The sequence below is a fragment of the Canis lupus genome, chromosome 18, assembly GCF_011100685.1.
Source record: "Canis lupus familiaris isolate Mischka breed German Shepherd chromosome 18, alternate assembly UU_Cfam_GSD_1.0, whole genome shotgun sequence".
Taxonomy (NCBI): Eukaryota; Metazoa; Chordata; class Mammalia; order Carnivora; family Canidae; genus Canis; species Canis lupus.
In genome coordinates, this window is record NC_049239.1 from 53,739,854 (window position 1) to 53,764,895 (window position 25,042).

Sequence of the window (25,042 nt, forward strand, 5' to 3'; positions counted from 1 at the left end):
CCTCCCACCAGGCGGTCCCCAGCGGGCGCCGGGCGCTGAGATGCCCCGAGGGGGCAGTGGCTGCGAGCCGAGCCCGGGTGGAAGCGCGTCGCGGCGTACGCGGGCGCCCCTCGCCACCTCGGCGACCCTTCGGGAGCCGCGACCCGAGCCCCGGAGGCGGCGGCGCGGGCCCGCGAGCGCGGCGAGGTCTGAGCTCCCAACGTCCGGGGCGGGCGCCGGCTGCGGAGCCTCGGGCCAGCTCGTCGCCTCCCGCCTCTCCCCCCAGCCCCCCGCGAGCTGGCAGGAAGAAATAGCGCGCGGCCCCTTTAAATTTACCCAGGAGCCCTTAAAGGAGCCCCAGGGGCCCCAGACAGGAGTCCCCACCCCGGTCCAGCCCGCGCCGCCGAGCGAGCAGCCAGCCGTCCGTGCGGCCGGCCGCCCCGTGCATGCGCCCCGCGCCCCGGGGCCCCGAGCACCGAGCGCCCCGCGCGGGCCGCCGCCGGCCCCGCGGCCCCGCGCCCCGCCGCCCCGGGGCCCCGCTCCGCAGCGCAGCGCATGGAGCCCGGCGGGGACCACCGGAGCCGGAGCGGCGGCGGCAGGGGCGGCCCCGGGCCAGCAGCGGCCTCGGCACGGGGCCGACGGCTGCCGCCCGCCGGATCGAGCGGCGGCGCGGAACCCGAGGAGGACGACGGCGGTAAGAGCTGGGGCCGGCGGCTCGGGCGGGGGCCCCGGCATGGGGGAGGGGAGCGCTGCGGCTCCGGGCTCCGGGCTCCGGGCCCCTCTCCGCCGCCGAACAAAGGGGGGGACGCGGGCAGGGCGGCCGGGGGCGCCACCTGGCGGGCGCGGATCGTGGCTGCAGGGCCGGCGGGGGAGCCCCCCGCCCAGCTCCCGGGGTCCGCCCGCGGGGCTCGGGCGGATTCCCTCCCCCTTAAAGGGCCCCGCGGCCCCCGCCTTAGAGGCCAGGCCGGAGTGGGGCCCCCGAAGTGCCGGGCCGGACGCCACGGGGCGCGCGCTGTGCGCTCTCGGACCTGCGCCCCCGCCCCTTTCTCTTCCAGACTCCCAGGTGGTCTCCCTTATCCGGCTGCCTCTTAAAAGTCGGCCCAGACAGCGGGTCCCTTTCGGGGGGGCCTCCCCCCCCCCCGCCCGAGGGGCTGAGCTGGGAACTCCGCTGCTTTAAGTCGGGCTGCTCCTCCCCTCCCCTCCCCTCCCCTCCCCTCCCCTCCCCTCCCCTCCCCTCCCGTGGCCTTGCTGACGGACAGGAAACCTTTTCCACCCCCTCCCACCACGTTCTTTCTAGGAAAGAGCCTGGCTTGCGCCTCGAGGGGCCCACCACTACCTTCACCCGCGGGTAGTCTTTACGGGGATGGGCTCGCTCACAAAGGCGGACACCCACTCCTGTCCGCGCGTTATCGCCTCCCTTCTTTTTGCCACAGTTTGTCAGCTACAGTGGGGCCAGCCCGTCCTCCCCGATCGCTCTCAGAGGACACGGTTTCTTCATTCCCCTGCCGCAGGGTCGCCGCCTTAAGACCCGTGACGCTCAGGCCGGGCTGGGGAGATTGTGCCCTTATCTCCGAGCTCCCCTCCCAGAAACTCCCCATCCCCTTTTGTTTTTAAAGAATCTCAGCTCCTCCCCCTTTTTTTGGCTCTTAAAGGGACAACCCACCTTAGACTAGCTTAGATCCGGCGCTGGAAGGATGCTTAGAGACCAGCTAGCTCTCCAGTGCCTTCTCAGACAAAGAGGCTTAGGCCCAGAGAGCCACATGACCTATCAAAGATCACAGAGCAAGTTAGCAGTGAACCCACACTGGAACGGAGGTCTCTGGCTTTGAAGCTGATGCTTTTTTCTTTGGGTCTACTTAAAACAAACAAAAAACACAATGGTGACAGGAGCCCTCTCCGGTCCTGTCTTTTGTTTCTCTGACCCCGAGATTCTCCAGTGGGAGCATGACCACACTCCTCCATTAAGCTTATGTGGCCAGGAAACTCTTTTCTAAATAAAATAGGGTCCAAGCTGCAGGGAAAGTGGGGGTACTGCTTGGGGTGCCTGTTTGGCAAAAGGGAACACCACTGGGTTAGTGTGCTGTACTTGGGCCTCTCCCGTGCCTGCCCCTTGATTGCTGGGCAGTGGCCGGCTCTCTGCCAGAGCAAAATATAAATCCCCAGAAAGACTTAATGGGCTCCAGTGGGTGGTGGCCACTCCCTTCTGCAGAATTTTCAGTAGCCACTCTGGTGGCCCTCCTGTCATCCTCTTGCAGGGTCATAGGCTCTCCCAGACTCTAGGGAAGTCAGGGTCCTAGAAACTCCTTTTCCCTGGAGGTGTTGACAGCTTTGTCATGGGGATCGTTCCCATGAGGGCCTATATTTGGGGAACTGACAATGCTTAGCACCCCCTAAAATGGAACTCCCAGAAGGCTGCATTTGAGGCACTGTTGGAAAAAGAGAGAAAATGTTTGGGTGGGGCCCTCCTGGTGGGGGGCCTCAGACGGGTGGGTCCCGGGTGCAGCCCTGGTTGCAGACAGATGCCCCCTTTGTTCTTCCGCTGCCCGCTCTGCTTCGGCCGGAACCGCCCCAGCATGCTGCTCTCCTGGCTTCACCCTTACAGCCCTCAGCCAGAAAGGGGGCCATACAGAGCTGGTTTCCTCCTTGGCCTTCACCTGATTTTTTAAAAACTCAGAGCTCTTTCCTCAGCAGTGTGCCTTGCGTCCTTTTGTTTGCGGTCCTCTCTTAAAAGGGTCCTCACGCTTTATAAAGGGCCAGTGTTTTAACTCTGGGCTCTCCCACCTCCCTTTCTCTGCAAAATCCAAGCCCTGGGTTCATTTCTTAAGTATTGGACATTGAAAAACTGTCTCCCCTTTCCCCTTCCCAGGGCAAGATCTTCAGCTGGAAGGGGGTGCCTTGGGGTCCTGGGGGAGTGCCCCCCTGCCCTCTTCCAGGGTCAGGGGACCAGCATCTTCAGGCAGGAAATACTCAGACCACTGTGAGGCCCGGGCCTCGAGGCCTGGGAAGAGCCGCATCCCCGGCCGTGACCACCGGCGCTACTACCACGACCACTGGCGACTGGAGTACCTGATGGACTTCAACCCTGCCCGGCACGGCATGGTGTGCATGGTGTGCGGCAGCTCCCTGGCCACTCTCAAGCTCAGCACCATCAAGCGGCACATCCGCCAAAAGCACCCCTACTCCCTGCACTGGAGTTCCCGAGAGAAGGAAGTTATCAGCAACAGCTGGGATGCCCACCTGGGGCTGGGGGCCTGTGGAGAGTCCGAGGGCCTGGGGGCCCAGGGGGCTGAAGAAGAGGAGGAAGAGGAAGAGGAAGAGGAAGAGGAGGGGGCTAGCCTGCAAGCTTGCCCACCCAAGGGTGCAGGTAACACAGGACATGGAGAGGCAGGGACCTGGGTGGTGGCTGGGGCCAGGTGGGGCCAGCCCTGGCTTCTCAGCCAGCTAACTTATTTTCTGGAGTAAGCCATTGCTCTTTTTTTGGGGGGCGGGGGGGAGAGTCTGCCTATTGCCCTTGTCACTGTACAGTATTGGGGGAGGGACAGTGAGACAAAGGGGTCTGCAACACCCCTGATAGTTTTGGCCTTCCGTGGTTTTAGAAGGATCTGGGAGGGTGGGGGGATAGGCTGGGGAAAGGCAGGGAGTAGAGGGTGCTGGAAAGGGAAGTCCAGGGAAGGGGCTAGAATCTGGGTGTGTGTGTGTGGGGGGGGAGTGGGTGGAGCTTCAGGTCTGTGTGTAGGAGGATTAGGAGGTGGGGGAGGTAAGGCCTGAGGAGAGAGGAGGAGCAGGGCAAAGATGAGGCTGGGGGCACACAGTCAGGAGCCAGGGAGAGGCCAGCTTGTCGAGGACCTGGCTGTGGCAGTGGGTGGGTGGGGGGCTCCTTGGAGGGCCAGCATCTCAGATCCTTACCTCCCTCCAACCCTTTCAGGCAAAGCCCCAGCCGATGAGGGCAGCCGATGCCAGCAGCGAGGGGGCCTAGTGGCACCCAGGGCTCGGTGTCGGGGCCTCTCAGCCTCCCGCAGGGCTGGGGACAGCAGGGGGCTGGGGGCGCGGCAGCTGGACCGGAGGCTGAAGGAGTCCCTGCAGAACTGGTTCCGGGCTGAGTGTCTCATGGATTATGACCCTCGGGGGAACCGGCTGGTGTGCATGGCCTGTGGCCGGGCACTGCCCAGCCTGCACCTGGACGACATCCGTGCCCACGTGCTCGAGGTGCACCCCAGCTCCTTGGGGCTCAGTGGCCCCCAGCGGAGTGCCCTGCTGCAAGCCTGGGGTGGCCAGCCCGAGATACTGTCTGAGCTCACTCGGTCCCCAGCAGGTGCGGGGCCCATTAGGGCTGCAAAGTGGGGTCTTTGGCCAAAACCGGGAGGGTCTCCTGTCTACATGCACCCACATCCCCATCTACCTACCCACAGACACACAGATACCCCTCCTCACCCCCACACCGCTGGGGCCTCTAGATTGGGGCTGGGGTGAGGACCCCTCCGCGTGGGTAAGGGAACCCTGCCACCAGGCTGAGCCCGTCTCCCTCACCCCTTCCCCAACAGACGATGACCTCGTCCCCCAGGACCTGACCAGAAAGAGCCTGGACCCCGCCCCCACTGCTGGAGCCCTCTCCTCTCGGGACCTCAGTCCCCCAGGCCCAGGCGTAAAAAAGGAAGAGGCTGTCTGGGTCCCTGAGAGGCCCAGGCCCGCAGAGGAGGAGGAGCTGGAGGAGGGCGAGGGGGTGGGGGTCCCGGGCCGGTCTCCGCGGGGCCGCCGCCGCCGCTGCCGGGAGCGCTGGCGGCCCGAGTACCTCGTGGAGCTGGACGGCGGCCGGCGCGGCCTGGTGTGCTTGGCGTGCGGGGGCGCGCTGGCCTCGCTCCAGATGAGCACCGTCCAGCGGCACATCCGCCAGCGCCACCCGGGCTCCACGCGCCTCCGCGGCCCAGTCCAGGCCCTCATCGCCCGGGAGTGGAGCGGGAAGGCCGCTCACCTGCCGGCCCTGGGGCTGCCCGGCCCCGAGCCCCCCGGGAACCCCGCCGCCCCTGCTACAGCCGCAGCCTCCGAGGAGGGGGGAGGGGAGGAGGAGGAGGAGGAGGAGGAGGAGGAGTGGTGGGGTGAGCCGGCGCAGGGCCAGAGCTGGTGGCGCGGGACCGCGGGCAGGGCCCGGGCCGGGCGGGGACGGAGGGCGGGGAGCGCCCGGGGGGCGGGGGCCGGTGCCAGTCGAAGGCCGAAGGGGCGATCGGGGAGGCCGGGACCGGAGGGGCGCGCTGGGCCGCTCTGGGGCCGAGACGCGGGCGGCTTGTCCTGCGCCCGCTCCATTGCGGTCCTTTGTCCCCTTCTAGGCGACGCCCCGCTTTCCCCAGGGGAGCCATCGGAGCGGCCCCCCGAGGACGACGACGACGACGAGGACGGCCCAGAGCCCGGGGGCCTCGCCTTCCCGCCGCTGCCGCCGCCGCCGCCGCCGCCGCCGCCCCGCAGCCGAGAGCAGCGGCGGAACTACCAGCCGCGCTGGCGGGGCGAGTACCTGATGGACTACGACGGCAGCCGGCGCGGGCTGGTGTGCATGGTGTGCGGGGGCGCGCTGGCCACGCTCAAGGTCAGCACCATCAAGCGGCACATCCTGCAGGTGCACCCGTTCTCCATGGACTTCACGCCCGAGGAGCGCCAGACCATCCTGGAGGCCTACGAGGAGGCCGCGCTGCGCTGCTACGGCCACGAGGGCTTCGGGCCGCCCGCCCCTGCACCGCGCGACGGCGGCGCGGACCTCAAAGCGGGCGCCGTTTGTCGGGCGTAGCGGGCTCGCGCGGCGGCTCCGCCCTGCGCTCTGCGGCCTCGGGCCGGGACACCCCGCTTCCTGCGGCCCTGGCCGCCGCCGCCGCCCCCCCCTCCCCCCGCCCCGCTGGCCGGGCCGGGCGGAGATCGGAACTGGGTGGGGTCGCCGGCCTCCCCTCGGCGCCCCGGAGCCACCCACCGCACCCTGGGCCGGTCGGTCCAGCCCCGGAGCCCCGGAGCCCCGGAGCCCCGGAGCCCCGGAGCCCCGGCCGTCCCTGCGCTGGGCCCCACGTTTCCCGAGAGGCCGCCGCGGCCTCCAGGCGCGTGCACCGAGGGCTTGCAGCTCCGGCCGGCGCCGGGGTGGGGATGCTCAGTATTAAGGCCCCAGGGGTGGGGGCAGCGCCGGGGGGCCGCGGGGGGCTCCCTGCGGCGTTGCACGCGGGCAGGCACGGCCTCCCGGCCGGGGGCGGCTGCGCGCTCCTCGCTGGTGTTCGCGGCGGCTCGGAGGGAGGCCTGGACTGCGGGCGCGGCTTCCAGCGGAGGGCGGGGCGGCGGGGCCCGGGAACCCGCCCGGGCGGCGGCGGACACGTGAGCCCGCGGCCCGGGGGTGGGGGCGGAGCCGGGGGAGGGCCCGGCAGCCTCCGGCCTCCCCCGCGGGCCCTCCCGCCCGCCCCGCGCCTGCCGCGCCGGCACCACCCCGGTCTCGTCAAGGGATTAGCACTTTCCCCCCTTGCTCTGCTGACCTCCGCCTCCCCGCTACCCCCCGCTACGCCCAGTCGGGCAGCCCGGCTCTCTGGTCCCCGCGGGTCCGAGCCCGGGGCACTGGAGGTCCCGGCGGTTGGCGTCCTGTTCCTGTCCCCTCCCTGCCCCCCTCTGTACTCGGCGGACGTGCTACCCACTCTCAGCCCCCAAGGGCCTGGGGCCGGGCCTCGGCCTTCCTCTCTTCCCCGCGGCAGCGGCAGCGGCAGCATCAGGCCCACTGGGGCCGGGCCGGGCCGGGCCGGGGCCCCGCGATCTCCCAGGCAGGTCCGAGTGGGATGTGTAGATTCATTCTCCTGTGGAGAACAGGTGGCCCCGAGATCAGGCCTTTTTTGCTCTTTGTATTTTATTTTGAAACTGTATTTAATGCTTTTATATGAGAGGGGGAGGGGCGGGGAGAGAGCTGTCCCAGTCACCCCTATGTGCAAATGTCTTATTTATTATACGTGTATCAGAGATAAGCTGTGAGGTGGTGGAGGAAGGACCTAAAGGAGGAAGGAGTGAGGACAGAGGTGGGGATGGGGGGACCGCAAACATCCTACACTAATGTGTGACTCCAGGCCTCTGCTTGAATCTCTGGGCCCCAGTGTCTGCTTTTCACATGGCCAGGCCGCCTCCTTTGGTCTTACAGCCTGAGAGTGGGGAGCTGAGCCGAGCCTGTGGGACGTGGGGGCAATACCCAGAGGCAGAGGGGGCGCCTCGCCTCCTTGGGTGGGAAAGCAGACAGCAAGGAGGAAGCCCTTCCTCAACCCAGCACCCCCAGGCTGGAGCCCAAGGTTCAAGTGCCTCAGGCCCAGTCCCCTTGACTCTTCCTGATGGGAATTGGATTTTATACCATGGATTTTATAGCATTTTTATATAATTCAGGATTGTCAGAGTTGGAAAGATCTTGGAGATCAATCAGTACCTGCCCCCTCGACCCTTTCACAGGTAGTGACGTATGGAGACTGCAATGATCACACACAGCCGGGTAGGAACAGTATAGAACTAGAAGGAAAATCTCGACTCCGGATTCAGAGTGTTTGCATTACACCACACTGCCTCCCGATCTCTGGTCAAATTTTTTTTTCCCATTGGGCCTGCGAAAGGATGGCACGTGCTGGGTGTTGCAGGCTGCTCAGCGCTGTCGTGGCTTCCTGGGGGTGGTGAAGACCTGCGGCCCCCCTGAAAGCAGTGCTCTCTGGGGTGGCTCTGGCCACCGTAGGCTTCAGCTCCAGGGTTTGGGCAGCAGCCTTCTCCATCACACCTCCGCAAGTAGGGCTGGCAGCCACCTGTCCCTTGGTCTCTCCAGTAGGGCAGGGGCTCTGGCATTGTCTTTTTTGGTAGGAGCCACCAGGGATTCAGGAAATAGAGTATCAGCTGTCAGTTGACTGAAAAGCGAATTCCCAGTGTTCGAACCTCCAGGATTTTTGAGTCAGTATTAGAAGCTTGAGAACAGGGATCATGGATGGGATCAAGAATGGCAGCCTGGGCACTGCCATTCTTTTATTTTCCTTCAATGCGTGTTTTCAGATCCAGGATGAGTATCTTACCATATTGCTACCCTGCCTGTTCAAAACCAGAAGGCAGATTGGGGCAACCAATTATGGTCACCCCAAGTCCACTGCCGAAGTTCAGGTAAGCCAGGACAGAGAGCCAGTTAGGGATGGCTTGTCCTTGTGACAGGCAGGGACAGGGGCTTTAGGGAAGACAGGAATGAATGTCTTCATTGAGAGGCAGACCCAAGCACTCCAGGGGGTTCTCAAAGTGTGGCCATCGGACCAGTAGCATCCCATTAGGAACCTACTAGAAATGCAAATCCTTGGGCCCCATCTTGGTGAATCACTGGGGTGGCACCCAGCAATCCTTTTTGATAAGCGCTCCAATGATCGTGAAGCTGAAGATTGTGGAGTGCTAGTGGTCTCATTGGCACTGTAGGGATCCCTGCTTAGCCCCTCTGGCCTCTCGGGTTGGGGGGGTCAGGGGGGTCCTCCTCTTTGTGCCTCCTCCTTGCCTTGGGAGTCTGACATGAACAGGTGAAGTTTCTTCATGAATTTTTTTTTAATGGTATGCTTGCTATTATGGCCAATATGTAAATGTTACTCTGAATCCATATTTATACGCCACGTTAGTGACATTACTCAAACATTTGTATGTGTATTTGTGAAGTTGTTTGCTTCAGTTATTTTTTAAAAATTTCAGCCTAAGTTTTCTAAGAGGTATGTTGAATAAATTTTTGAAATCCAGCTTAAGGGTCATGGCAGCCTTAGTTTTGGGGAAGAATGGATCTGAAGGGATAAAACTCTTTCAGCAATGCCTTGATAGATGTAGTCTCCACTTTCCAAGGTGACTGCCTCCAAGTGCTCTGTGGCTGTGATGGATCGGCTGCTTCACGCTGCAGGTGGGCAATTCCGAGCTTGGTGTGCAGCTGAACTGGGCCGGCTGACCCTCGGGCACCTTCCACTCCTCATCTTCTTCCTAAGGTCACTTCCTAAGAGGGTTTCTGTGATCTTTCAGAAACCAAATGCATAGCTTTGCTCCACTATGGAAGTTCTGCAACCTTGGGAATCATTACCAGTATCAACTATTAGTTGCTTTTTAAAGCCTCAAAGGTGGAGTGGGGATGGGGGCTGGTGGAAGCCTGGTTCTTACTTTACCCAAACTGTGTATAAAGAATAAAGTTAGCAGAAAAACACCACAGTTACTGTGTTATTTTTTTCATTTTTTATTAATACCACATCAATTTACAGTTTTACAGGAACCAAGACCTAAGTTCCTTAGGTGCTACTGTATTTTTATGTTGCACGCACATACACGCACACAGTTTCATTAGTAATAGTTCATCTATAGGCTTTTCTTAAAAAAAAAAAAAAAATTCCTGTGTGGCACAAAGATCTGTCCAATTATCTAAACACAGCAGTAACAAAACAAAAGGGCTAGCTATGGAGGCTTCCAGTGCAGAAAAAGGTCCTTTGGAGGGGAAGCCCAAAAAGCTGATCAGTGCACTGACTTCCTGGGAGGGCGCAAAATAACTTGGAGAATGTGTTCCTGACTGAAATTTGCTTAAAATTTGAAAAGGGGGGGTAGGGGGCTAATAAAATGGGAGTAAGGCAAGGGTACCTTTTACCCGTCTAAATGCTTAAGTAACTTTTCCGAAACAGTAGAAGGAAAAAACTTCCATTACCTTCTACAGAGTTGCAGTGCTAAGGGACCGTCAAAGACTATAGCCCTTACTTTAAAGTCACCAGCGCACATTCCCTCTGGATTATCATGACTAGGAGCAACCTGAAGGAACTCACAGAGGACTTCTTTCAGGTTGACGGAATTTTCACGTCAGAGGGGAGAAAGACACTTATCGCTCTCAACAGGAATCAGATTCCCGGTTGCCCTCCAACTGACATCTGAGTGGTTCTTTATCTTTTAATCATGCACGGAGCCCACCATCACAATCTTGCCCTACCTGGTCACCCTCACCTAACACTTCTTGGAAAACACTCTCAAAAGGAGCACCCTGGGCCATGGCGAAGGTGCTGAGACATCTTATGTGTCGGAAGATGAAAGGAACCCTCAAAACGTAAGACACTCATAAGCTAGCCTCAAAGTTAAAAAACTCTGTACGAACTACAGAACACACTTTCTTACACTAACCTGTGGTCTCTTAACCACAGACAGACTATCTCCTCTCAAGCCAGCTTGGCTTTGGTCCTTAGGGTACAATGATGAGCACAGGTTAAGGATGTAGCATGTGAAGGAGGAAGCTGTGGAGAAAAGATAAAAGCAAAAAAAAGGCCTTTTATGTTTCTGTCTTTACCTCTTGAGAATGTTTCCCCCCCATGGACTGAGACAGGATTATAATAACTCAACAACTGAGGAACCCACATGCAGATTATTTTTTCTCTAACAAGTTTACAGCAGTATACAGCAGTTACAGACATTTATTTCATAATAAGAAAAGTACAACCATATTTATTAAACTCAAGGTGAGGTGGGCAGGGAAGAGGGAGGAAAAAGCACACTCAGGAATGAGTCCTCAAACTAAAGCTCAGAACTGGTGCCCACAAGAAATGACATAGATGCCACCCTCCCAAATGGCAGAGACTTTCCTTTCCTAGGGGTGAGTGGGAGGGAAGGGTCATCCCAGCCCCACCTGCCATGTCCATCCTTGGTTCCCAGATGGCATTCCAGGAATCAGTAACTCTCACTATCATCTACAGGTTGTTCATACAGTTGGAAGTTTTATCAATACGTGAAGAGAAACCGTAGGAATAGCTGCTCACGTTGTGGGGCAGGAAGATGGGATCAGAAGGCTGCCAAAAAACCCACAGGAAGGAATCCCACTCTTGTTCCCAGATAATTTCCTCATAAGTTAATCATTATTTCTTAACTTAAAAATAAGGGTAAAACTCTGATAGGAAGCTGCATAAGACTAGTCCTTGAGAACTGGACAGCAGAGTCCAAGAGCAGTGCTTTATCTTTCATTTTCTCCTTGACCTCCAATCTCTCCCCTTTCAAGCTACAAGTAAAAGCTCCACCACCATTAAGGTACTGATTTATCCTATTAATTTGACTCTCTCTTTATTCTTTTGGGTTCTAAGATAATCAGTTCTTTTTTTTAGTCCAACAATTCTTGTGCTTGATACTGAGGGTAAAGGGAAAGGAGGGGAGAAAACACCAAATTAAGAAAAAGAAGCTTGGAATGCAAGCTCGAGCTGACACCGAGCACGTTCCTTCATAGTACAAGTAATAACGTTATAACTATTAAGTGGTGTTTTAGTAGCTGTTGCATTTCTGGTTCCCATGTACTTATTCTGCCTTTTTTTTTGCGATTCCAGGGAGTTTTGCTTGTATCCTATTGAAGAAAAAGAAAAGAAGAAGGTGGTGAAAACACAGGTCTTTAACAGTGATACCAGAAGACAGCATTGGACTTGCTGGAGCAACGTGACAAACTCCCATTTCCACAGGACTTACTCTGGAGGAAAAGAGTCAGAGGCTGAGTCTGGCCTGGGATGAGCTGAGGGGTCCACAGAGATTAATCCCCTCTCCTGGTTGCCAGGCCTGTAGCCAGTCCTCTTTCACTATCTGTCCCTCCTGGGTCCTTCACTGGAGGTTCCAGAGAAGAAGGGGTGTCTGGGCATAACGCCTGCTGTGTTCTGCACACTGGCAGTGCAAGAGCCCATTTCTCTAGGAATGCCAGGTTAGTCACTAGTGCCACAAAAGGAAGGAGTCGAGTCAAGGTGACACATAAAAAGACTACAGGTGCTGGCAAGAGTTCCCAGCCCCTCGTAGGACACCAAAGCTATCCTTTATTTTGTGCATTAAGGTTACACATCACTAAGGTCACTCACATACCTCTCGGCCAATGTCAAAGCCACCCCTCACAAGTATTAGATCCCACAGCAGGGACTGACCAAGACATTAGGTTTAAAGCTAAGCTATGACCATCTTTTACAATCAAGAGTAAACAATCAGATACATATTTGTACTAACTGTCCTTGCTTGGTTTTAGCTCTAATGTACATTCTAAAGCAAAAGAGCAAGTCACGACCTTGGCATCAAGCCAGAGCTGCCTGCATATATTCAGTTTTCACTTTATCAAAACTGGAAAAAGCACTAAAATCTACAGTGTGACAGGGACTGGGGCAAGGAAATGGGGCACCAAAGAGATGCATCTACTTGTGATGTTTTATTTCTTAAATATCTGAATACATAAAAATGTTAACATTTTAATTAGAAGTGTGGGTTCCTTAGTATTTGCTGTAATTAAAAAAAGCCAAAAACAAAACAAAAAAACCTCCCAAATTGTTCCTTGATGGGAGTCATAAAAATACCTACCAATATTTTATTACTTGATTTTCGTATTAAATTGGTTTAAAGAGGAAACAGAGATTTGGTGGTTTTAGGAAAGGTAGCATTGCACCCTGAATCATTTATTTAGTAAAACATTTTATTTCTGAAAAGAGAGGGAAGAGTTCCCCTTAAAACTGATGCATATGGGCAGGCAGCCACAGACACTTAAAAAGCCAATTCAAAAAGGCAAAGGTTCTAATTCCATTGATCTTTTTTAGTCTAAGACACAAAAGATATTTTTTAAGGAAGTAGGATGAAATAGTTTGCAATAAAACCAAACTATTAACCAATATTTATCTTCAGTGTGAAAATTCCTTTTTTTGAGTCAGTAGGCTACAGAGGAAGCTACAAATAATCGGGGAAGAAAAGCACACGTCCCAATAAAACATGGAACTTAAGTACACTTACTTTTCAACAATTGACTTGGTCTGATCGCGGGCAATGCCAACATAGTGATCAATCTGGGTCTTTAAGGAAGGGAAAAACTTCAGTTATGGCAACACACAGATTAACAATCTTTCTGAAGGTAATGTTCTTTTGTCTAGCTTAACTGTTTTTTAAAAACACTATTGCATATTCTTGGAAATGAAAATAATGCCCAGTTTTAAAAATTTACTATTATTTTAAAAATAGGCTCTATACCCAACATGGGGCTTGAACTCATGACTCTGACATTAAGAGTCACATGCTCTACTGACTGTGCCAACTCACTGTCCCAGTAATGCCAGTTTTTAAGAGTATTTTAAAAACTTCAGGGTTCAGGGGCACCTGGGTGGCTCAGTCGGTTAGGCATCCAACTCTTGATCTTAGGGTTTTGAGTGCAAGTCCTGTGCTGGGGCCCACATTGGATGTGGAGCCTATATAAAACAGAACAAAACCCCCCAAAACCCTTCAGGTTTCAGACTTTAAATTATGCCATAAACACCTTATACTCTGTTGCCATAAAAATCACTCATTTCTTTTGCTAAGGTCTTACTTGCTAGGCATTTCCTTTATAGACACTGGAGTAAAGCATTTTCTGAATACTAAAAACTGTGTCTAATCTATATTCTATAATCACAAATGTATTCTGGTTCCTAGGTAAGACTTATTTATTTTTTATTTTTTTTAAAGATTTTATTTATTTATTCATGAGAGACACAGAGAGAGAGAGGCACAGACACAGGCAGAGGGAGGGGGAGAGGCAGGCTCCATGCAGGGAGCCTGACATGGGACTCGATCCCAGGTCTCCAGGATCACACCCTGGGCTGAAGGTGGCGCTAAACCACTGAGCCACCCAGGCTGCCCTATTTTTTTAAAGGAAGTTGGTTTTTTAAAAAATATTTTACTTATGAGATAATGAGGTAATTTTTTTACTTATGAGATAATGAGATAATGAGAGAGAGAATGAGGCAGAGAGAGAGGGAGAAGCACTCTCTCCACTGAGCAGGCAGCCAGACTTGGGGCTTGACCCCAGAACCCTGGGATCATGACCTGAGCCAAAGGTAGATGCTTAACGAACTGAGCCACCCAGGTACCCCAAGACTAATTCATTTAATACCAAAAGGCATAAAAAAAGTGTGGACTGATGACTTAATCTATAAAGAATCTAGCTAGCAAGCATCTTGCAAAGCTCTGCATGCACCATTCCAAAATGCAAACATCTCTTCACACCAGTGGATTCCCATAATAGCCTTGATAGTTTAAATTTGTTTTCAGACACCAGCTTTTATTTATTTAAGCATTTTTTCAACTTTTTTTTTTAACAGATAATGTATCCACATGAAAAACTTAAATGATACAAAACAAAACATAAAATAAGTCTCCTTCCTACACTTCTCTCTCCTAAATAAACATTCAGTTTCTCTTGGTATAGGAAACCACTATCATCAATTTCTTTCAGGCTCCTGACTTATAAAACTTAGCCTGCAAGATTGATTAGAAAATGACCCCTCATGATGTGCCTGGGTGGCTCAGTTGGCTAAATATCCGACTCTTGGTTTTGGCTCCAGTTGTGATCTCAGGGTCATGAGACTGAGCTGAGCATGGAGCCTGCTTGAGATTCTCTCTCCTTCTACTTCTGCCCCTCCTGCTTGTGCTTTCTCTCTCTAAAATAAGTAAATAAATCTTGAAAAGAAAAGAAGAGATTGCTCCAAACTTTCAATGCCTAAAAAATGAACTAAAGCGGGGCACCTGGGTGGCTGAGTGGTTGAGCATCTGCCTTTAGCTCAGGGGGTGATCCTGGGGTCCTGGAATCGAGTCCCACATCAGGTCCCTGCAAGAAGCCTGCTTCTCCCTCTGCCTATGTCTCTGCCACTCTTTCTGTTTCTCTCATAAATAAAAAAAATCTAAAAACAAAACAACCCCCCCCCCCCCAAAAAACTAAAGCTAGTCATAAATTAACAGGTATATCTAATTGGAAACAGACAAGTGCTTACCTTGTACTTCTCATAGACAATGGGGACACTGAAAATGAGCAGTTCGGCTGTAAGAGAATCACAGGACATGGCAAGTGTAAATGTGAGACCGTCAGAAAGACCCAAGATACAACACAAATGTTTTTCCTCATAAAATATAGGGAAACATACATCTTCAATTTAAGAAATTCTACCCAGGGCTCTCAATTAAGGACAGTTAGCTATAGGTACATAGGCTACCTTCTGTGAATCACAAATAATTTCCAAATTATGAAAATGGTTTGATCCCCATATTTAAACCAAATGTACACAACTCTACTTCTAGCTGTTATGATATTTCCTTAGAGTTAAGACCTTTCAATAAACCTATGGCCACAAACAGGTTCTTCCAACATCTAGTTCAAGGAGTATAGATGTTAAAGGCTGGGCCGCATGGAAGTAGGGGAGACATTATGGGCATTCTTTTTGCTCCTACTTTTAGTAATTACAGATGACCCTTGAACATCATGATGATTAAGGCACGGATAGCTGGTGCTGTCAAAAATCTGCATGTAACTTTTGACTACCCTCCCAACTTTACTAACCGCCTACTGCTGGTCAGAAGCATTATCAATAACACAACACATATTTTGCAAGTATTATATATGCTATATTCTTATAATATGGTAAGCTAGAAGAAAGAAAATGTTAGAAAATCCTAAGAGAAAATACATTTACAGTACTGTACTGTAAAAACTCTTTGAACCTGTAGTTCAAAGCTGTGTCGTTCAAGGGCTAGATGTACTTCAAAGAGCATTGAGACATTTTCCTTGTTACCTTACCAAGAATCAGAAGGGTGATTCCATTGAAAACGGCACCAACATAGGTCATCAGCCACATGAAAACAGCCAGCTGTGAAGGCCAACAACAGAGGGTTAAGCAGGAGTAATCATAATGCAAAGTTTAGGTCAACTGAGGCCATTCTCCTTGTCGATTAAGACTGCATAAGTTTAATGATATATGCCATACGTAATTATAATTTCCCAATGAAGGTTACACTCGTCTGCACCACATACTTGCAGGGTGCATCAGAGAATTCTGTAGTTCTCTTAAGCTCAACAGACTATGATTGCATTCCTGTCAATGACGTTTGCCCTTGTTGGGAGGGCACGTAGTTCTACATGTGCAGGAGATGCCTTCTCTCTATTGACTCCTACCCCTCCCACTTTTCACAGGTTGATTGACTTAAGCAAATATTTTTGTATGATAAAACCCTCTTTACTGTTTTTCCTCTGAGTTATAACCTAGTCTCTGATTTTCCTCAGCTTCTCCACCAAAAGCTGTAGAAGCAACTAACCTTCAAGGAGTCAACCAAATCTTCCACCAGAAAGAGACGAATAATGAGTTTCAGGGCCCTGTTGATGTGCACCATGGCAGCATTCACGTAATTATGGAAAGCTTCTGAGGACAGAGTAATGTCTACATCCAGGTAGGCTCTTCCAGAAGAAGAAACAACAGTCATACATTTGACAAGGAAGAAGATCTCTTTCTGTTAGTAGAGCAGTTTTATAGAGTGTACATTTAAGAAATCTGTAGGGGCATTTTTTTGCCGTCATGGGGGAGCAGGGAGAGGGCTCCTGTCTTTCATTGGGCAGAGACAAAAATGTCAGATGTCTGCTAAGTGTGAGACATTCATATACAATAAAGAATTGTCCTACGTCCTGTGTAACTTCTACTGCCTCATAGGATATTCATGAAGGTGAACCCACTTATAATTATCAAAAGTCCAGAACATATAAAAACAAGGATTTCCCCCCCCCGCAGTTTTGACATATCCTGAATTTCCTAAACAGACTATTTTGGTTTGTTTGGTATGCTAAACTCTACTACCATATTTTTTACTACTTTGGAAAATCACATCTGTTTTGGAGATTATACATCTAAGTACAAGTAACTAATGTCTCTATTGTGGGCGTGTGTGTGTGTGTGTGTGTGTGTGTAGCCATGTCCAAGCAGTTAAATACTGACTGGAAATATTTTACTTTATTATAAATGACCTTCTATCTTATCATTCCTTTATATTATAATTATAGTCTATTTTGAAATTTATAGATATTTATGAATTTCATTTCAAAATGATAAAAAAGGCATTATAAAATATTTGCTAACAAAACAAGGAGGGTGGAGAGATACAAAGTTTGCAGGGTGGACAACTATAGAAAAAGAAAGACTTGAAAAAAAAAAGAAAAAGAAAGACTTGGGTTCTGTTCACAGATGAACTACAGAATTGAGATGTAACCATGTGCTTGTAACTTGTTCTTTCACTAAGTACTTACTGAGTGCTTACTGAGTATCAGACCCTCTGCTATGCATAGGGCAGATCAGGAAAAAGATGAAAAAGATGACTGCTTTTGCTTAAAGAGCCTACAGTCTTGTGGGAAAAACAGAGAAGGAAAGGCATGCTTTCCTTTCCTAGTTATTAAGAAATATTTACTACCAAAAGTTATAAAAAATAAATGCTGTAATTTGTAAAATTTAACAAAACACAAATCCACAACAGTGTCCTGCAAAAGACGAAAAATCCTGCTAAGACATCTAGTTTATGGCCAGTCACATTTAGTCATTCAGTAAACAGCTACTGATTTGTTAAAACCAATTTGTGATAACTTTTTTTTAAACTTTTATTTATTTATGATAGTCACACAGAGAGAGAGAGAGAGAGAGAGAGGCAGAGACATAGGCAGAGGGAGAAGCAGGCTCCATGCACTGGGAGCCTGACGTGGGATTCGATCCCGGGTCTCCAGGATCGCACCCTGGGCCAAAGGCAAGCGCCAAACCGCTGCGCCACCCAGGGATCCCTGCGATAACTTTTTTAATGCCACATATAGTTTAAATGGTCTTCTATTTTCACCAAGAGAAAATAAAAGGACTAGAGCTATTCTGCCATAGTCTTGAGACACAGAAGAATTTCTTTCCCTATGAGGAAAAGGTTTTGAAAAACTGTCATTTGCAAATGTTAAAATTGTTTATGGCTAAGATTTTCAAGAGGAAAAGTGTGAGGAAAACATTTGTTACAAAGTTACAGCACAGTCAGAAAAGTCAGCAAGTGGATTCTAGAAATGCATGACCTACTGACCTCAGGACTTGCTCCTGATATTAAGAAAACTAAAGGGGGGGAAAAAGTAATAAAACTAAGAGTAAACATATCAAATTCTAATAGTGCCAAGTGCACAGCCTCAATACTGAGACTTCAAAGTTGTTTTAAGATTTCCCTATGTGGGAGCTTAAACACGTCCTGGGACCCCACCTAACTGGGTGCTGCCTGCTCAGGAATTCAGTCTTCTTCAGTCTTAAAGTGTGAGCCTCTAATTTGTCAAAATGTTCTTGGCTCCTAACTTGGTCAATTCTGAAGTGACAAGGTTTCTAGCTGATGGTTCATGCAAGGGATTAGCTGCATCAGGCCCTGTAATTCTTCACTTAGTCAACTGTAGGGTGTTACTAATGATACTTTCACTCACTTGAATGGATGGCCCTCTTCTGATTTCTGTACAGCTTGGATGACAGACTTGTACACTCTGAAGCTGATGGTGACAGAGAGAAGAGCCAGGATGAGGTAAGAAACCACACTGATGACACTGAAAGCTGCCAGGGAGAGCAGCATGATCAGTGTGGTGCCAAAGACAAACCCAGTCTTCTTCACATCTCGCCAGAAAATCAGATCGTGCACTGCCAAAAGAAAAGGAAGACGGGTTACATGTGGCCACGTAGCTAGGACTGCTCTTTGGCTGTGATCGGCTATCTGAAAAGCATCATACCAGCATGCTTTACAGGTGCATCCCTCCTTAAGAGAACCTAAGAAATGAAAATTATATGTCAGGAGTGATGTTCATACCGCAAATGTTGCTGTGGTTTCCGGACAGGTTCATAAATACTTAGAAACTTATTTTTTTTAAGGTTTTATTTATTTATGAAAGACACAGTGTGAGAGGCAGAGACAGAGGGCAAGGGAGAAGCAGGCTCCATGCAGGAAGTCCGATGTGGGACTCGATTCCGGGACTCCAGGATCACTCCCTGAGTCAAAGACAGAGAGACACTCAACCGCTGAGCCACCCAGGTGTCCCAAAACTTATTTAGAGATGGCTATTGAAGTACAATGGGGCAGAGTGTCAATTTTTTGAAATGTTTCAGCAGAAAGGATGTAGAATAAGTGTTATAAAATCGGTAACTGTTAACTAAATTAAGCAAACCATGCTGATAAGTTCATCTGGTCACTATAAAACTAAAACTAATGTATGTATAAATTGGGTCGGATCAGAAGAGTGTGCTGGATAAAAACAATCCAAACTCTATTAGTGTTAGGTATAATGAAACACCAGAAGGATTACTGGTAGGGGACTACGTCACTATCTAAATGGCAATATCCCTGAAAATGAATGCGGATACTATTACTAATTGTTAGGAAATAGGTATAAACCAAGACTGTTTTAAAGTGGGTATTATGGAGGGGGACATCCAAACTGGAAAAATCTGAGTTCTTCTACTTTTTTTTTTTTGGCATGTCTTCTTTTTTTTTAAATTTTTTTTTAAATTTATTTATGATAGTCAGAGAGAGAGAGAGAGAGAGAGAGAGAGGCAGAGACATAGGCACAGGAAGAGCAGGTTCCATGCAGGGAGCCTGAAGTGGGACTTGATCCTGGGTCTCCAGGATCACGTCCTGGGCTATAGGTGGCGCTAAACTGCTGAGCCACCGGGGCTGCCCTGTAATTATTATTTGGCAATAAAAAGGAGTGAAGTTCTTTAAAAAGAAAACAAAACAAAAACCAACCCATATCATTTATCTGAGAAAGAGAGAAAGAGAGAGAGAGCGCACATGAGCAAGGGAAGGTGGAGAGGGAGAAGCACACTTCCCGCTCAACAGGGAGCCTGATGACTCGGGGGCTTGATCCTGAGATTCTGGGATCATGACCGAGCTGAAGGCAGCCACTTAACCAACTGAGCTACCCAGGTGCCCCAAAAAAGGAGTGAAGTTTTTTCTAATGCTACCTGCTATGACATGGCTAAAACTTGAAAACACATTAGGCCAAGTGAAAGAAGCCAATTACAAGAGACCACATATTGCAATTCCACTTATATAAAACATATAGTATAAGCAAATCTATAGGGACAGACAATAGATTAGTTGTTGAGGGCTGTGGTGGTGGGAAATAGAGAGTGAATGCTAATGAACGTGGGGCTTTTTTGTAGGGGACTACAATGCTCTAAAATTGGATAGCGATGATAAAATACGTTTAGTTGTACACTTTTTTTTTTAAAGATTTTATTTATTCACGAGAGACACAGAAAGAGAGGCAGAGACACAGGCAGAGCAAGAAGCAGGCTCCATGCAGGAAGCCTGATGCGGGACTCAATCTGAGCCTCTGGGGGGATCATGCCCTGAACCAAAGGCAGACAGACGCTCAACTGCTAAGCCACCCAGGCATCCCTCTAGTTGTACACTTTAAGTGGATAGCTTGTATAGTATGTGAATTACACCTCAATAAGGGTGTAATATATATATTTAGGGATATTATAGATAGGGATTTCAACATCCCTTTTAAACTTTTTTTTTTTTAAATATTTTTTATTTATTTATGGTAGTCACAGAGAGAGAGAGAGAGAGAGGCAGAGACATAGGCAGAGGGAGAAGCAGGCTCCATGCACCAGGAGCCCGACGTGGGATTCGATCCCGGATCTCCAGGATCGCGCCCTGGGCCAAAGGCAGGCGCTAAACCGCTGCGCCACCCAGGGATCCCTCAACATCCCTTTTAATAATTGGCAGAACAAAAAGAAATAATTGGCAGAACAAGTAGACAAAAATCAATAAAAATGAAGACCTTGAATACTATTAACCAATTTTACCTATTTGACATTTATAGAACACTCCATACAACAACAACAGAATATACATACATTCAAGCACATGTGGAACATTCACCAAGATAAACCAAATCCTGGGGCATGAAACAGTCCTGATTCATATTAAGATTTATTTATTTTGAGGAAGAGGGTATGTGCTTATGAGCAAGCAGGGGGAGGGCCAGAGGCAGAGGGAGAGAGAATATCAAGCAGATTCCATGCCAAGTGTGGAGCTCAACGTGGGGCTCAATCTCAGGACCCTGAGATCATTACTTGAGCCAGATGCTTAGCCTATGGAGCTGCCAGGCACTCCCCAATACATTTTAAAGGATTCAAGTCACTTTTTTGTTTTCTGACTACAAGGCTGTATTAGAAACAGTAACAAAAGATATTAGGAAAGATAGATATTGGGGAAACCTTCAATATTTATAAACTAAACACACTTCTCAACAAATCAAAGAAGAAATCAAATTTTGAACTGAATGAAAATGAAAACTTGTGGGATCCAGCTAAAGTAATACATAATATGAAAGTGCCTATGTTAGAAAAGACAATGTCAGTGATCTTAGCTGTGACCTTAAAAAACTAAAAAGAGAACAACCTGAACCCCAAGTAAACAGAAGAAAGTAAATAATAAAAATCAGAGCAGGGGGAAGCCCGGGTGGCTCAGAGGTTTAGCACCGCCTTCAGCCCAGGGCTGGATCCTGGAGACCCCGGATCAAGTCCCACGTCAGGCTTCCTGCATGGAGCCTGCTCCTCCCTCTGCCTGTGTCTCTGCCTCTCTCTCTCTCTCTCTATGTCTCTCATGAATAAATAAATAAAATCTTAAAAAAAAAAAATCAGAGCAGGCACTGGGGTGCCTGGGTGGCTCAGTCAGTTGAGTGTCTGACTTCAACTCAGGTCATAATCTCAGGGTTCTGGGATCGAGCCCCATTTTGGGCTCCTGGCTTAGCAGGGAGTCTGCTTATCCCTTTGCTCTTGCATGTGCTCTCACTCTCTCAAACAAACAAACAAACAAACAAACAAATTATTAAAAAGAAATCAAGCAGACATCAATGAAACAGGTAACAGAAAAACAGAAAATAAAGCCAAAGTTCTTTGAGAGTATCAATGAAACAAATAAAACTCTAACTAGATTGATCAAGACAAGGTGAAAGAGTACAAAAACTGTCAGTACCAAGAATGAGAGAGGTGACATCACTAGATTCTACAGATTTTCTTAATAGACATTATTTGTCCCATTTAAAAAAATATTTTAGGGATTCCTGGGTGGCTCAGCAGTTTAGCCCGTGCCTTTGGCCCAGGGCGGGATCCTGGAGTCCTGGGATCAAGTCCCACATCAGGCTCCCTGCATGGAGCCTGCTTCTCCCTCTGCCTCTCTCTCTCTCTCATGAATAAATAAATAAAATCTTAAAAAAAAAAAGGATTTTATTTATTTACTCATAAGAGACACATAGAGAGAGGCAGAGATATAGGCAGAGGGAGAAGCAGGCTCCCTGTGGGGTGCCCAATGCAGGACTCGATCCCAGGACCCAGGATCATGACCTGAGCCAAAGGCAGGTGCTCAACGGCTGAGTCACCCAGGTGCCCTGATTCTACAGATATAAAAAGAATAATGAGGTATTATAAACAATGTCAATAAATTAAATAATTTAGATACAGTGGACAAATTCTTCCAAAGGCACAAACTATCAAAGTTCATTCAAAAAAATAAACTGACTAGCCCTTATCTATTTAAGAAATAAAACATAAATAAAATGCTTCCCACTCAGAAAATTCCAAGCCCAAATGGCATCGCTGGGGAATTTGGCCAAATATTAACAAGAAATAATACCAATTCTACACAAATTCTTCCAGAAAAATGAGAAGGTAATGTTTTTCAACAAATTTTAGAAGGCCAGCATTACTTGGACTCCAAAACTATACAAAGACATTACAAGAAAACTACTGAGCAATACTGTTCAGGAGCATAGATGCAAAATATTTCTTAACACAAATTTAGCAAATAAAACCCAACAATATATAAAAAGAATACATTATGACCAAGTAGGGTTTTTCACAAACATGCAAGACTGGTTTAACATTAATCACAATCATTCAATATAATTCATATTGATAAACTGAAATTAAAAAGAATACCATATGATCACCTCAAAAGATACAGAAAAAGCATTTAAGAAAATCTAACATCCGCTCTGATAACAAACCTTTCAACAACCTTTCGAGTAGTAGCAAATTACTAGGTTATAGAACTTCCTCAACTTAATAAAGGGAATCTACAAGAAACCTAGAGCTAACGTCATATTTAATGAAGAGAGGCAATGATGTTCTCTCTTACCACTTCTATTGAACACTGTATTAGAGGTTCTAGCCAATGTACTATGTCAAGAAAAAGAAATAAAAGGCATTCAAATTGGAAAAGTAGTAAAACTATTAGTCACAAATGGCACGAATGCCTATTTAGAAAATTTGATGCAACCTATAAAAAAGCTGCTAGAACTAGTAAGTGAGTTTAGCAAAGTTGCAAGATACAGACAGGGTCAATATACAAGATCAGTCATATTTCCATATATTAGTATTAACAGAAATTGAGCTGAAAATGTCATTTAAAATAGCATCAAAATATAAGATACTTAGACATAAATCTGACAAAAGATTCAGTCAAAATGCTCTGCCACTGAGGTATATTCCGTAACAAATCTGGCAAAACCTGTATACTGAACTATGTAACAGAGCTGGGAGAAATCAATGAAGATCTAAATTAATGGAAAGCTATACTGTTTTCATGGGTTCAAAGACTTAAAATTGTTAAAGTCTTAGTTGTCTTCCCAAGTTTATCTATAATTTGATATAATTCTAATAAAAATTTCAGAAGTATATTTATAGAAATGGACAGTGATTCTAAAATTCCTAAGAAAATTCAAAGGACCTAGAGCCAAACTGACTTTGTAAAAGAACAAAGGTGGAACACTAATTTCAAAACTTATATAAAGCTACATTATCAAGATGGCACAGCAGTGTCTTAAAGAGCAACAAGAGCAATGAAATGGTCTACACAGTCCACAAATAGACCTTTGCATATGTGAACAAATTATTTTTTGACCAAGTTGCAAAATCAATTCAATGGAGAAAGTCTTTTCAATAAAAGACTATCAATAAAATGGCATCAATTTGATACCATTTCAATTCGATCAATATTGAAATGGTATCAATAAAAAAGATACCCATTTCAGTAAAATGGTATCTAAACTGGATACTTATATGCAAAAAAATCTGGACTTTGATCAGTACCTCATATGATATGCAAAAATGAACACAAAAAGATCAGAGATTTAAATGTAAAATCTAGTACAAGATATATAAGAAAATAAACATCTGATATATAAGAAAAAACTGATAAAATTGTACTTTATCAAAATAAAAAATTTCTGCTCTTTTTGAAAGATACCGACCGTTAAAGGAATAAAAAGATCACAGGGGATCCCTGAGTGGCTCAGTGGTTTGGCGCCTGCCTTTGGCCCAGGGCGCGATCCTGGAGTCCCAGGATTGAGTCCTGCGTCGGGCTCCCGGCATGGAGCCTGCTTCTACCTCTGCCTTTGGCTCAGGTTATGACCCCAGGGTCCTGGATTGAGCTAGGCGTCAGGCTCCCTGTGCAGTGGGGAGTCTGCTTCTCCCTCTGCATCTCCCCCTGGCTTGTGTTCTCTCTCTCAAATAAATAAGTAAAATCTTAAAAAACATAAAACAAAACAAAACACACAACTACAATGCGATCTTACTAAGCACCTGGTATAATGTCTACCCATTAACCCAAGACAAAGATACAGAAATAGTGCTCACTCTTCCTTCTCCTTCATTCCCTATACTCAAACATGAAGACCTGACAAAATCTATTTTGAATTAATTCACAGAGTAAGATCTTAATTCAGAGCCACTAGGCTAACAAAGTACCACTGTAGTCCATTATCTTACACAGAATGAAGCTTTGGCTAGCTACTCCTTCAAGTCCTAAAGAGTCCTGACCTAAGGTAGGTCGATGGGTACTGGAAAAATAAAAGCCAAAAGTTCTCAAAAGTACAAATCAAAGTTTCCTTACTTTTCAGGTTGTAACTTTAGGATCATATTATTTTTTTTTTTAAGATTTTATTTATTCATTCATGAGAGAGAGAGAGAGAGGCAGAGACACAGGCAGAGGGAGAAGCAGGCTCCTTGCAGGGAGCCCGATGTGGGACTCAATCTTGGGACTCTGGGATTGTGCCCTGAGCCAAAGGCAGCCGCTCAACCGCTGAGCCACCCAGGTGTCCCTAGTATCATATTATCTAAAATTTATTTTCATTTGAAGAATTCTTAATTTTATCCAGGTGTGTCTCAATTATCTTTAAAGTCTTGGGCCGGGGAGGGATCCCTGGGTGGCGCAGCAGTTTGGCGCCTGCCTTTGGCCCAGGGCGCGATCCTGGAGA

The 25,042-nt window shown here is 48.6% G+C and overlaps 2 protein-coding genes across 3 annotated transcripts in view; one reads left to right on the forward strand and one right to left on the reverse strand.

Moving 5' to 3' along the window:
* The first annotated feature begins 534 nt into the window (after positions 1-534).
* C18H11orf95 (chromosome 18 C11orf95 homolog) lies at positions 535-5,767 on the forward strand. The gene is made up of 5 exons (XM_038562511.1): positions 535-673; positions 2,846-3,343; positions 3,905-4,291; positions 4,521-5,072; positions 5,301-5,767. The coding sequence occupies exons 1-5, from the start codon at positions 535-537 to the stop codon at positions 5,750-5,752; spliced, it is 2,028 nt and encodes a 675-aa protein (XP_038418439.1). The 3' UTR covers positions 5,753-5,767.
* A 3,410-nt stretch (positions 5,768-9,177) lies between these two features.
* Positions 9,178-25,042, reverse strand: part of RTN3 (reticulon 3) — a 57,376-nt gene continuing 41,511 nt past the window's right edge. For both annotated transcript variants that reach the window (NM_001197049.1, NM_001375430.1), the window contains 6 exon segments: positions 9,178-11,317; positions 12,724-12,782; positions 14,733-14,779; positions 15,533-15,602; positions 16,048-16,186; positions 18,209-18,416. In NM_001197049.1, coding sequence (NP_001183978.1) covers positions 11,272-11,317; positions 12,724-12,782; positions 14,733-14,779; positions 15,533-15,602; positions 16,048-16,186; positions 18,209-18,416 — 569 coding nt within the window. In that variant the 3' untranslated portion in view covers positions 9,178-11,271.

Coding starts and splice junctions, on each gene's coding strand:
- C18H11orf95 (XM_038562511.1), top strand. CDS start 535: ATGGAGCCCGGCGGGGACCACCGGAGCCGGAGCGGCGGCGGCAGGGGC. Junction 3,344..3,904: donor TTGCCCACCCAAGGGTGCAG/GTAACACAGGAC, acceptor CAACCCTTTCAG/GCAAAGCCCCAGCCGATGAG. Junction 5,073..5,300: donor GGAGGAGGAGGAGTGGTGGG/GTGAGCCGGCGC, acceptor GTCCCCTTCTAG/GCGACGCCCCGCTTTCCCCA.